This window comes from Cyprinodon tularosa, unplaced genomic scaffold, assembly GCF_016077235.1.
Source record: "Cyprinodon tularosa strain WSP-4 unplaced genomic scaffold, ASM1607723v1 ctg494, whole genome shotgun sequence".
NCBI classification, from domain to species: Eukaryota; Metazoa; Chordata; class Actinopteri; order Cyprinodontiformes; family Cyprinodontidae; genus Cyprinodon; species Cyprinodon tularosa.
In genome coordinates, this window is record NW_024039223.1 from 147,111 (window position 1) to 161,437 (window position 14,327).

General features: G+C 37.1%; 1 protein-coding gene across 4 annotated transcripts in view; it reads right to left on the reverse strand.

The window, feature by feature from the left end:
• Positions 1–6,328: 6,328 nt before the first annotated feature.
• The window catches only part of zfhx3 (zinc finger homeobox 3), a 237,105-nt gene continuing 229,106 nt past the window's right edge, over positions 6,329–14,327 (reverse strand). For all 4 annotated transcript variants that reach the window (XM_038302537.1, XM_038302539.1, XM_038302536.1 and 1 more), the window contains one exon: positions 6,329–12,986. In XM_038302537.1, coding sequence (XP_038158465.1) covers positions 11,254–12,986 — 1,733 coding nt within the window. In that variant the 3' untranslated portion in view covers positions 6,329–11,253. The remainder of the gene's footprint in view (positions 12,987–14,327) is intronic.

Genomic DNA, 14,327 nt, shown 5'->3' on the forward strand with positions numbered 1-14,327 from the left:
GTCACACATTTGCTGAAAGAATTTCAGGTGATGAAGGGTTCTAACGAGATCACTCTACATATTAATCACAATAACTCAAATTCATTATAGCTAAAAAGTGGAACTTTAAATACCTAAATAGCTCTTATTAAAAGTTCGGTGTGACATTTACAGGAGGTTGAAGCTGACTAGTTACAGTCTAAAATGGAAACTAAAATTAGCTATGAATCTTGATCTTTACATTGTAGATTGTTCCTGATCAAATTAATAAATGAACAAATGTCTGACTACTTAGAGACCAGCTGTGGTTCCTTCAATCCAGCAACACAAGCATAGGAAAAAGGGTTTTATTAAATCATTGGTCTAACACTGCCCAACAAAGTTATGCAAATGTAATGGTTTTGATAAGCAGGAAAAACAATGGTTTGTTTCAGGCAATATTCTCTGAAATCCAGATTCTGTCAAGTAAACAATAGTCTTGTTTAACATTTTGATCAATAGAAACTGTAGAAATCTTACCTTTCTCCAATTAAAAAATAGTAATCGTATGCATATGTGTATTAAATTTTTTTTTCTGATCTGAGCAGAGTCAGTCATTTAATGTAACATTCACAAACAGCAAATAACTCCAACTTTCTCTCTGTCAACCCTACAGTTAGGGGGCAAATTTCTGCATCCAACACCACTATCAACCACTGTTGAATATACAACTATATACTTATACGCAAGGACAGCTTAAACAGCACAGTTGAAATGAGCTGCGAACTCTGATATGGGGGCCTCTCAAGTCACAGCAAACTCTGGTGTATGTGGCTCAAATTATTCACTGATGTTTACGGTTTGATGAGAAACATATTAGTCTTTCAGCTAATGGTCAGTCAGAGAGAGGAATAAAAACAGCAGTTTTCATTTTAGAATAACACATGGCAGGTTATGCAAATCCTATTTCAAGAACCATGTCTTCATTGTGGTGCACACAGAGGTCGACAGACATTCACATTGCTAATTTTTCATCCCACATTACTCTAAACATTTAGGGCAAAAAATTGAAGTCAAAAGCTGTGTTTATAATCCAATGTATCTATTTTAATTTTTTTGAAAACTGTCCACAAAAAGGGACTGTACCTCTTCAGGAACCTCAGGGCCTTCAGTGTTTGCTGCAATATTTTCTGTAGGTCTGTTGTGGTAAGTGTGATTGGTTCTGCTATCATCAGTTGAGGTAGAAACATCGGAACAATTTACTCAGATAAGCTCAGCAAGTGAATAAAGAAGGCCAAATCTGTTGGGAGGTCAGAAAAAAAAGAAAATTAGATAAAATTAAATGTCACCCCAATCAAAGTGCATTCAGTTTAATAACAGATCTCATTAAGAAACTCTTCCTTGGTCTGTTTGTGCTGGCATTGAATATCCCGAAGCATCCGCCAGAGGGTAACTGAACTCAAAGCATGACCAGGGTGGGTCGGGTCTTGCAGTTTGTGCCGAGCTTTCCTGTGGCAGTGGGAAATGTAAAGTTCATCAAGGGATGGAGGGAGGTAGTTGATGATCTTCTGTGTATTTGGGATGATTTTCCCAAAATGTGTATTTATGTGCAGCTGGAAAACCACACACCACAGATACAGGACATTAAAATAATAATTTACATGAAGCATTTGTTAAATGACACTAACAGTCCCTGTCTGAGGTGGAAACAGTGAATTTATAACTAAGTCCCTCTGTTAGTGAAGCATCACCATCATCTGGTGAAAGGTTGCAGGTTCTGTAGCTTATACATTTGCAGACCTCTTGTCATACCCGCTTGGAGTCATTCTTAAATAAATCCTCTATTTTTCTCTTGTAGTGTAACCAGCCTTTTACGCTCTGATTACCCTCTTCAGGCTCGATCTGGCAGTGTTTTGTAGCTCCCTGAAGGTTTGGTTTCTTTCTTTGGGCAGGCTCTACACCGAAAGCTTCTTGTTGGGATAGACAATGATTTGCATGTCAAAAGTGGTGAGTTCTCAGGATCTGGTATACTTCTCCAAGTCCAGAGGCCTGTTTCACAAAGCAGGTTTACTGAAGACTTACTAGAAAAAAAAGTTTTCTGAACCTGAAATATGGGAAACAGTCTCTATCATAGTAACATTCTCCCTAGAAATAACCTGATCGGAGCAGGTTTTCTTCAGTAAACTAGGAGTGTCCTCAGATTAAAAAACAAACCTTGCATTTCCTTTTGACGAGGATCTTGTTAAAGAATGATCAGCATTCATTCACCGAGAATTGAATATTCATATGGAGAGGATTCTACAACTCATTTGACAGGATATGATATTTATTTGTTTTTGGTTTGTTTAATATGAGCGATATGCAGATCATTTTTTATTTGTTTAGTTTTACAGTACACTAAGAACTACTGAAATTATTTTCAGATTACACATAAATAGATTATTAATTCTAAGGGGGGAAGAGGAATTACCTTCGGGTTAGGATTAAAATTCACTCTGTGATAACAACCTACTGAGCCTACTGACACAATCATCAACCATACTATGGGACTGATAACCGTTAATAATGACCATTTATTGGGATGATAACGTCCAAAGCAGCTGCATAAAGCCACTTAGTATTCACTGTGTAAAAGAAGACAGAATCAGCATAAGGAGGACCACATGAGATGATGAATTGGTTCTATATTTTAAAACAACATTTTAAGACTTCATCTTCACCTGCTGCCAGATGATTTCAGCTAAATAGAGACATTAATCTACTACCATTCAAGAAATAAATCTGTAATGTTATAGTGGTCACAAATCTATGGCAAGCCATTTTGATATGAATTAGTTATACTAATTCATATCAAGTATGTATTAGTAATTGTATTCCTGATATCTGGGCAAACATTTTTTCCTTACCTCATTAAAATGACCATTTCAAACAAAATGACATTCTTCACATCTAGAATACGTTCTGAAATTCTCTTTGGGCTGTAAACATTTATTTTAGCAAATGTATTATTACAGTTCAGTCTAGTGGGATTTTGATCAGAAAAAATCTTATTTTAGGGATCTACAAATGGAACAACAGAGAGGCGAGCACTATTAATACATATCAGAATAGCAAGCCATAACAGCATACATATAAATGTTGTGATATTTTACCAATAGATAGTGAAAACATTAACTAGAACTGGAAATGTAGCTAATTAATAGGCCATTCAAAATCAAGGGTAAAACCCATTATTTATCATTAGCTGGATGATTATACCTGTAACTTACTCACCAGGGTTTTTTGGTCTTTGACATCCAAGGTTAGACTTGTTGTGATTCTATAGTTAAATTCTATTCCCAGCCCGCTGGGAATTTATGTTTCTGATACTTTAAGATGTTTATTGCCCTCCCCTGTAGGGGTGGTGAAATATCTTATTTAATCAGATATTATTTCAGCTGTTATATAGTGTTTATGACACACAGTCCTACTAACTGTGTGTTAGAACAATAGATGAAAGAGTGATTCGAGCACTAATCATGGTCAAACAGTTATTTCTGCACATACATGGAATAAATTCATCACAACTTCTGTTCAAAATATAAGATTTTATTAACAAAAATCATTCAGCTCCCAGTCAAACGTATTTCAGTTTAACACTCTCAACTAAGACTAGTAAAACTCAACTAAACTAAACTAACTACTATGTACAAAGAGGAAGGGGAAAACGGTTGAAAAACATATTACAGTTTAAGATGGATTCTGTGTTTGAAACCAAAGTTTATCTGGAAGAATTTGGAATGTGATCAAATTAGCTTTTCACTAATTTTAAGGACATTGGAATGTTTTCAGACCAATTGACAATGCAAATCCATGAGGTGAATAAAACATTATTTGGCCTAATAATGTTCTATTGAATGATTTGCTTAATCAAGAACCAATAACCTTTAGCTAAATGATTCTTTACCCTCTTTGAAATAGCTAGCAGCGAATGGACATCAGGCTTCCACTAAATGACTCTTGGTCATACTTGGCAATGGAAATGTAATGAGCATTTGAGGAACACGTGAACACTAATGTTCTATCAGTGTTAAATCCTTAGTGAATAAAGCTTGTCTAAGCTTTAGCAACAGCTCAACAAATATTCCTGTAGTATAGCGTAGCATGCAGTCCATTCTTTAGCATCAATTAGCGTTGTCTTTACTGAGCAGTAAACACACGATATGATTAGCATCATCAAAAGACACATTGCTTGTTCTGTCCCTAATCATGCCAGACCTGCAAACCTTTTTCCATGTCCATTTGGAAAGCTTGAGTTTCATCCAGTTTTGCAGCTCTGCAGTCAGGGATTCTTTGTCTCAGTCTCACAGCAGGGGTCCCCTCAGTCTCAAACCCAGGGCATGGTCTTCATCCAGTTTGGCTCTAAAAGTTCTGAAACTCAAGAGAAATGTGTTTCAAAAGTTCTGTTTGCAGCAGTTAGGTTCTGAAGAGTTCTGACTCATCCTTGATGGTTCTGGGGATCTGGTTCCCCTGGGGCCTGCATCTCCACTGTGGGCCACAGTGGGCCCCAGCTTTGAGCGCAGGAGCAGAAGCAGGCTGGATCAGACGAGGGAGAAAGAGAGAAGAGGAGAAGAGAAAGAATCCTGTGTGCTCTGTGGTTTTGTTCTGCCCTCACAGAGGGGGGTAGGTTTTCACACCTCTGTGACTTCCATGTGACTGCTTTGGCTGAAAAAGGGGGGCTGCTGAAGTCCCCCAGCTGTTATTCACCAAAGCTGCGTTTTCTTCTCTGGTCATCCTATCAGGATGAAATATGGACACTGGTTCCCACTGTCCAAAAAGTATGATCATGGCAAATGGCATAACAGACTCCTGGATCGGCTATTTAAAATCCAGTTGTCTTCACAAATGTAATAAATTAGACAGAGGCTATCAGCAGAGTTAATAATCAACAACCAAAGAAAACTGTCTCTTATTTGAATATTCCTCAGAGAAGGGCGAGTCTGACCTGAGTGATAAATCGTTTCCTGCACAATAAACACAAACTACTACAGGTTAAAATATTGATGTCTTTATTTTTATTTATTTATTTTGTGGAACATTTGTTTTTCCTTACTTATCCTACACCTAAAAGTTCTCTGTGTTTTATACAAGAGAAAATGATCCTTTTCATGTTTGCTTAATTCCGTTTATATATAAGAGCTTTCTAACATACTTAAATCAAAATTGCCACCCTGCCGAGACAATTTATGTCTCATTTTCCTCTCCATATAACGTTTTCTAGATCTGCTACTGCATATAGGAAAAAACTATATGAAGTGTGATTATGTATTTATAGGTTGTTGAACAATGGTAGGGGAGAATGATATGATCACATCATAACAACAGATAGGAAAGTAGGAAAAAAGGAATGCCTATTTAAAATGTGTTCTTGAGAGCACTAACTGCTGCGCAGAGTGGAGTCTGCATGAATGAGGAGTTGGATGAAATGCCACATGATCATTTAGATCGAATAAGCTTCAGATACATATTCACATGCCACAATTCAGATTTTTATGGAGACGATAAAATAAAAATCTGGACAATGTTATATAAAAAGTTGAATCTGACTCACATATGGGTCACATTTGCCTTCAATGTTAACCAGACCTAATTACGGAACTCTAAAATGGCACACAACATTGGATTGTTCGCTAGCATCTGATATATTCCTTTTTTCTCCCAAGTAAAATTACTTATGACTTTGATCAGATTTCAGATTCAAATTTTGTACTTTTAAAATTGTGTGCATCAACCGCACACCTGCTTTCACCTGCTTTGTCCTTTGGGGCTACCAGACTTGGCTGTTACAATTTATTAATGACACCTTTAAATCAGTAGGTGAATGTGTTAAAAATGATTACAGATCTAAATTCTGCCATCTTATTTAATGAATAACAGAATAGAAATAAAGAATAAATTTTAAAACAAATATATTAATCAGTTTCTGCATGGTTTTTAGATTAAAATAAAGGCATACATAATTCTTAGTATGATGGGCTAACTTTGTTGGCCTTTACTGATATTGTAGTTTATTCTATGCAATTAGAAAAAGGAAATTAAATGAACCAAAATGGCCACGTTTGCTTTTTAAAAATTGAAGATCTCACTGAAAAATATATTTTTTATAAAAGATTTAATATTGACCACTTTAATGTCTTTCTTCTTTTTTTTTTAGTGTGCCCCTGTATCAGTCAGCTATGTTGATATACAGAGGCATACAACATTATCTGGGACCCTTTTTGGGTCAATTTAGATAGGTATGATTAGATACTAAGCAAAGTTTGTAAAGAAAATATTCGCCCCACATACAGAAGGTTCAACCCAAAGAACAGCGAAAAATGAGTCCAAACAGTCCATTTAATGCTCATACTTTTTTAATGTATCACAATGAGCAAGAAACATACTTGATGAAATATTTTCAAAGGAGTATATTCAATTACCATCTACAATCAACTTAACTAGGACAACAAGGTTTTGTGACAAAAGTTTCTTTAAAAGTCTGAAGTTCCATGTGGTTGTATGTATGTTAGTTTCCATGTCATTTGGTACAGTCTGGAAATCTTCATATGATTACAGTAACAAAAAACAAAACAAAAAAAAACTAACAAGACTACAGTATAGAAAAGACATCAAGAACAACATTTTTGGTTTAACTTGCTCTTTTTTGTACATTGCAAGGCTGTTTTTTTCTACCCTCAGATGGGCTTCCTGGAGCCACAGAGCCATGCTTATGAGGCTCAGAAGAGGAGTAAAAGAAAGGAAAACTAAAAACATAAAAAAAAACATTGTGGCACCAGAAGTCACAAAAGGAACAGAGTACTCCAGGTAACAGTTCATCTTTGAAGCTGGAGCAAATGGTTGTTTGGTTGTTAGTTTGGTTGGTAATTTTGGTTATTACGCTTTTTTCTGTGTCTGCCTCTAGGAATAACAGCTCTGATAACTCATCCCCTCACTATGCTATCAATTTCCCTATTTAGTTTATGTAAGTAACATAGAGAGGGGTGAGTCGCCATTTGACTAGAGAGCTGTACTTGTCAGCCAGAGACAAGCACAAGGAAATTATACAGGTAGCAACACGAAAAGGAAGAAATGACGCAAGCATCTCTGTCCATACTGTCCTGACATCTGAAAAATGTCCACCAAAGAGCAGAAGCTGAAGGAGAACTAGAGAAACAAAGGACCGATGGGGGAGGGGGTTAGAGGCAGCTGGAGCCACTTCAGTTCAGTTTCATTTAGTGACCTCCCTCTCTGCGTAGTCACACAAGTCCATTGGTTCCAGAGTCCATTCCTTTTACAGAGATGTCAGTTATCGAATGAGGAGGTGTTTTTTAAAGCTGTTTTGAGCCTGCCTTGGCTCCCGTGCCCAGTTTTGTGGTGCCCATAGGCTCTTACATCCTCCTAAAGAGGTCTCCAAAGCTTCCCAGAGTCTGTTTTACTTATTCTTTCTTCATCTCAAAGACAAAAAAAGAACAGAAAAAGATGTCTTTAAATATATCTATATCTGTATACAGGTACATGTTTCACAGTGGGCAAAAAAATTACCTCAACAACAAAATCTTGTCTTTCTCATGTAAGCGTCCATTAAGTCTATCCCAATGTTTACTCACGTATATTTTATTGAATCTACAATAAAATATGCACTTGTAAAGGGCAGAAATTGTCTCTTTTTGTCACAACTGCATAAAGCTTTGGCCACATTAACATATTCAATCAAAGTTAAAACTGCTCAGTGCTTTGGGTTCATTGTTCTCATTAAGAGCTATTTTGTTTCATTTTCATTTGTTTATAATTTAAATCACAATCCAGCTTTGTGGTTCTGTTTATTTGGTGTGTAACACAACAAAAAAGGGTAACAAGGAAAAACAAAATGAATTGATGCTGGCTCTTCTGAAATACATACAGATACACACAGGCACACAAAAACACACCCATACTGGCATTAATCTGTTGTGGAGACCTTGACTTTGTGGTCCACAAAAGAGCCTGAATGATTACAATTTGAGTAAACAGAGAACAAACGATAACATTGAAACATTGAATATAAAGAACATTGTCACACCATAAAGTGGCCAGGTCTTGTCATTTTTTTGTTTGTTTTTCTAAATTTCAACATTTCAAATTAAAGCTAGTGTTAATTTATGATTAAAAGTAATATACAGAAACTAAGGCAAAATGCAAACACAAGAGAGAAAAAAACAATACAGTACATATTTAACAATCTTTGAAAAATAAAATATGAAAACAAAAGATTGGTGAGACAGTAAACTGTATAACTTAAGAATTGCTTTCAAAATAACAAGGTACACACGTCAACAGTACTCCAAGAAACTGGATTTGAGAATTTTCAAGTTTGCAGACCAGATCTACTGACTTGAACAGCACAGCATGGTATTAACACCGTATCACATTTCTCTGGCAGAAGTAGCACTTTTTAAATACTTTAGAGATTGTGCCTTGTATTCATTAGGTTGAATATTGGCCAAAAATTGTTTATCCCCCCCCCCACCCCAAAAAAAAAATAGAAAAAAATTAAAGACACCTTGGTTTTGGTTTAGAAAATATTGAGTTTAACGTCACCAATGAGAAGATGCGGGCACCTATACACAACTATTTCCATTGCAGTAAAAATAATTAGATGACTTCTTTGGATATGAATGGATCCGGAGTATTTGAAAGCAAGGGGCATCTTTAAAAAACAAAACCAAAAAAAACAACTAAACTTTTAACTCTTCTGCAGAAGATGCTTTGGACTGAAGATGCCCTGTAACCTGTAATCTAAGAGTGGAATTGGTACCCTGCACAATGATGAAACAACTCACAAGTAGACTTCATGGATAAGAGCGATAAGACCTCATCAACAAGCCATTGAATCCCTCTGAGACTAGGAGGACGTTGAATGGCAGTAATGTAAAAAGAAAAAGAAAAAAAACTATGAGACACATCAGTACCAGATGTATTATATACATTTTTGGTAACCACTGTTACTTGCTTAACAAGTAAGCAACAACCTTGATTGGATGGAGGGATTTTTCAGCCATGTTCCATGCCAGCACAAAGGACATGTAGAGGTCACTGTGTTAAGTAACCAATGATGCAAAAAATATACACAACAGTTTAAAGTCATTAAAAAATGAGAAAAATAGATAGCAAAATAAAAATAATCAAATGAAATTAGATTGATCAGTCCTTGCTTAAGAAAAATCCACTGTGATATTTGGAATGCACTGTTCTTTACAAACGTTATAGATCATTGGCTTCAAACATTGGTCTGTTCAAAAAGAAACTCCGCAAAATGTCCTTTGGAACATATATTCACAGTCTTCAAAGTTCCGTTTTTGCAACAAGAAAAAAAGGTGTTGCAGAGGCAAGAAATTGGTTTATTGTTTGTTTTAGTTAAAGCTTAGCCAAAAGCAAAATGAGCATGCATCTAGGTATTACTTTTTTCTTTTTTGTTTTTTCAAAAATCTACATTAGCAGCAAAACGTATGTCCTTGAAGACCAGACCTTATACATTTTCTTTTAAAAAATGGACATTTAAATGTGACAAAAGTCAAACAAAGATCAATAACCTCTATCTTACAAACTGCAATGGCTCTGTAACGGTGCTACTCAACAATGCAAGGACAAGGGCCCTTTTTGGTTTTTGGTTATTTACGTAAAAAAGCTACCAACTTGCTTGCGAACAAGCAGAAACGGCAACTTGGATACGTACTCCTTTAACTTTTAAAACTTTATGTTCTTTCCTTAAAAGACGGCAACAAATTCTCAAGTATAAAGAAGCCTCTCTTCTCATCTTTATGCACCAATGGTGAAAGTGTTTAGTCTTTGGATTTTCTTTTGTCTTAAAGCGTGAGAATTATTAGTAGTAATCTTTTTTGATTTATGAAAAAAGACAAAGCAAAAATGAACACCTTAGTCACTTAATATGAAGAAAATAAGACCTGTTTTGTAGGATAAATGTCTACAAATACAGGACAAAAAAAAAAATAAGTGCGAAAAGAGAAACAAGAGGAGTTAAAAGTAGGAGTCAGACAATGATAAGTGCACAAAGTTAACAAAAATTAAATAAAATAAATCTGTCAGTATTTCACCCACGATCGTTTGGTTTGAACAACACCAACCACATCTCAAAATTAAATAAATTTTGATCCTAAAAAAGGATCCTGCCTTATCAAGAGGGGCATTCCAGAGAATATTTCACAAAAATTTGAGAATAATACAGAAACAATGTTTTGACAAGTTACCTCTCAATAACCTAGACTATTGGAATGACCAAGTCAACATCAAATGAAGTGTCTTAAAATTAGACAATACAAAAGTTAAATGTACATAAAGTTTTTTTTTTCCAACCTACCATACTGTTGAAATTCATTTCCAATGCAACAATCTACTTAACACCAAAAATGCTCATATCTATAAATACAGGTTTTATTTCATTTTTTTTTATCAAAACATTTTTTACTTGCCCATTACAATGTCTGCAATGCTTTCTTTATCTTAATATAATTGGATTTGATCACTTTAAGAAGACTTTAAAATTAGGAATATCAAATCAATTCTTTAAAATGCCCATTACAAAATGCCTTGTTAAAATTCAATTTAACTTAAAATGTTGTGGTTAAATCAACTTGAAGGAACAAGATGCTCATCTTGTTGGAGAAAAAAAACAAACATGAATATCTGTAACAGAAAAAACATCGTTGAGCTCTTGACCTGAGAATAAAATAGACATTACATTTTTTTTTTTTTTACTTTGCAAGCCATTGGTATCAGAATGCTTAAGTAGCAAGAAAACTGAATGAACAGACTATTCTCCCATACAATACATACTGGCTTTTGTGACTGTGCTCTTAAGTAGAAAGTGTTAGGTTGGTAATTTGCATTCCTTAACAAGGGCTATTAGGCCATTTGCCAACATTGAGGCAGTCCATTGCCATAGAGTACAGCATTGCTCTACCTTTACATTACATATATCAGCAGTGATCTTGGATCTCTTATGTCCTCACACCTTAGTACATTTGAATTTCAGTTGGGATAAACAAAAGAAGAAAAAAAAAATAAATAAAAACCAGCATGTTGTTATGGGAAAACAATCCACTGACATTAAAATTTTTTGGTTACAAGCTTTGGAATTGCAGTAAGTCTTTACACATCTTTTTTTTCTGAAATTGGTTTGTATACTTTAATTGTATTTTAACATTGCTGCTTTTATGATTTTATTATTTTTTTTGTCATTTTTGTTGTATTTTTTTTAAATATCAATCACTGAAAGCTCTTTTACAATCTGATGGAGTCTGTTCCTACGCTAGCCAAGTTACTACTACAACTATTACTGTCTTTGACATAGGTAGGCTGCTGTAGCTCCTCTGCCGACCTGCCCTGCCTGTCTGCTGACTTCTGACTGCTGTCAGAGTCAGACTCGTCGGTAAAGACGTCTGTTGGTATCGAGGTCTGAACTCCTGAGGTGCTCAATGAACTTGAGGTAACCGTTGAGGGTGAGGACACTGGAGGAAAGGAAGATGAGGATGGACTAGCGCTGGACTTTCCAGATGAAGCTCTAGAGAAGGGGGCCTGTGGCCAGGGTTTGCTGGCAGCTGCTGTATTAAGGTGGGCCTTGGAGGAGGAGCACAGGGAAGTAGACACAGCAGAGGATGGCATGGTAGCTGATGTCGATGACAGGGGAGATGGGCTGCTGATGGGATGAGTGGCAGACTGCGAGGTAGATGCGGTGTTAGGACTGGGGAAGCAGGCTGAAGAGTGAGGTAATAAACTAGTAGCGTGCTCTTTGGCATTTCTGACTGATCTCTTGATTGTTCTGTGTTTGTGCAATGCCGATTCCAAGTGTTGACTGAGTGCTTTTTCCCCATCCAACGTAGTTTCACAAGCCAGGCAGTCATATAGACTTCCGCCCCCAACACCTACGCCACCGGGGACACGCAGCAACACCTCTTGCAAATTTGCCACAGATTGACCAAAGAAACAGTTAGATTTGATGTGTGTAATAGCCGCATCTTCCTTGGTGAAAACAGCTTGACACTTGCGACAGGCAAGTTTACTCTGCACTTTGGGAACAATGTACTGGTCTAGATGAAGGTCCATAGCTTTGTTATCTATCTCATTCTGTTCAGAGGGTACTTTGTTATTGGAGGAGGAGGATGACGAAGATGATATGGGGGTTTCTCTCTGGGGGTTACTTTTTTGCTCCTCTGTTTTGACAGAATCTTTGGTGGACTCTTTGCGATCCCCTAAATTTTGGGTTGGAACTGTAGTTTGGCTTGATTTGGGTTGCTGGATCTGCTGAAGCTGCCGCTGCTGCTGCTGTAGCGCCTCTTGCAAGCTTTGCTGATATTGCTGGTAATGCTGCAATAATGACCCTGGAGAGAGGCCCATGAGTGCTTGAGATAATGCTGGGTTGTAAGGGAAGAGACTTTCCATACCATACATTGGTTGTAGGTAGCCTCCCTGAAGAGCCCCGGGGATCTGTGGGGTGTAATAAGGGGAAAAGCCTGGCATGAAGTAGGGTAAAAACTGGTTAGTAAGTAGAGCTGTAGGGTCTGATGCCAAAGCAGCCTGCAGAGCTTGTAGCTGGGCAGGGTCTACCACATACTCCATGCCAGGTGTTGGCATAGAGGTGGCAGGGACTGCTGTGTCTGGTTTCTCCTTCTTGGCACTGGTAGCAGAAGTGGAAGGAGCTGGTGTACTTCCAGTTGAAGATGGGGTTGAAGATTTTTCTGTCTTTTCCTTTATTTTTTCTTTCTCTCTTAAACTCTCAACTTCACGTTCCTTGTGAGGTCCAGGTCGCAAGCCAGACGGTGTTGTTGATGATGTAGAGGTCGATGTGGGGGTGGGGCTTGAATGGGAAGCAGATGTGTTGTTCTGGGCAGGGCTGGATGCAGCAAGAGATGCTGAAGAGGGAGGTTTATTAGGTAATCCAGAAGTGGGCAGGCTTGGTGAGGGAACACTGGCACCCGGCATGTTCAGGAGGTTAGAAGGTTTTGGAGGAGTTAAAGCTGAAAAGTTTTTAGAAGAAAACACAAATGTTACAAGAAAAACAAGAACTTTTAATAAATGCGCATGTAAAGAGATTGCAAATTGCCAATATACAGGTGCTGGTCATAAAATTAGAATATCATGAAAAAGTAGATTGATTTCAGTAATTCCATTTAAAAAGTGAAACTTGTATATTATATTCATACATTACATACAGACTCATATATTTCAGATGTTTATTTTGTTTAATTTTGATGATTACAAATGACAACAAATGAAAATCTCAAATTCATCATATCAGAAAATTAGAATATTGTGAAAAGGTTCAAAATTGATGGCCCCTGGTGCCACACTCTAATCAGCTAATTAACTCAAACCACCTGCAAAAGCCTTTAAATGGTCTTTCAGTCTAGTTCTATAGGCTACACAATAGGGTTGGGAATTGAAAAGATTTTCACGATTCCGATTCCCTTTTCGATTCTATGAAACGATTCGATTCTTTATCGATTCTTTTTTCGATTCCAATTTGGGGGAAAAAGGAGAACAAACAGTTTGATTATCAGAATCAACTTTGTTTACTCAACTATTGCACAATCTTACAAACTCAACAAGATCAAGATGTCCACAGGAAATGTGAAACTGGAGTAACATCTGTGTTTAAATGAAAAATGAATACAAGAACAAACTTAATAACCAACAATGTCTAATAACAAATGATGGGATAATAACCTATTTTAAATAACAAAAAATACTAATTATAAAACAGTGAAAATTAACAATTGTTTTGCAGAAAGATGAGCATATCTGCTTTTTCTGGAAGGATACGGGATCTTTCAGCGCTTATGGTGTCTCCAGCCGTGGAAAACACCCTCTCAGATGGGGTGGAGGAAGCCTGCACACAGAGGTAGTTTTCAGCCAGTCCAGATAGCAAGGGCAGCGTATCTTGCTTCTTCCACCACCACAGTGTGGCGCTATCCCTGCAGGGGATGGAGGGCAAGCTTTTACAGAGCTGGATTTCCTGATCTACCCTCTGGGCTAAGGAAAGACGGGGCTTTGATTCACAAAGTGACCGCAGCTCGTTGTCTTCCTCCTCGAATAGTTCTTCCAACTTGCGTAACTTGCGTAACTTGCGTAACTTACGTAAAAAACGTGACGTAAGTCGTGCTCCCCAGAGCCGGCGCTCTAGGCTCTGGTGCTGCGGGAATCGAAAAAAGAATCGTTCAGCGAGCTGCCAAACGATGCCATGGAATCGGAAAATACGGAACCGGTTCTTAACAGGAACCGGTTTTCGATTCCCATCCCTACTACACAATCATGGGGAAGACTGCTGACTTGACAGTTGTCCAAAAGACGACCATCGA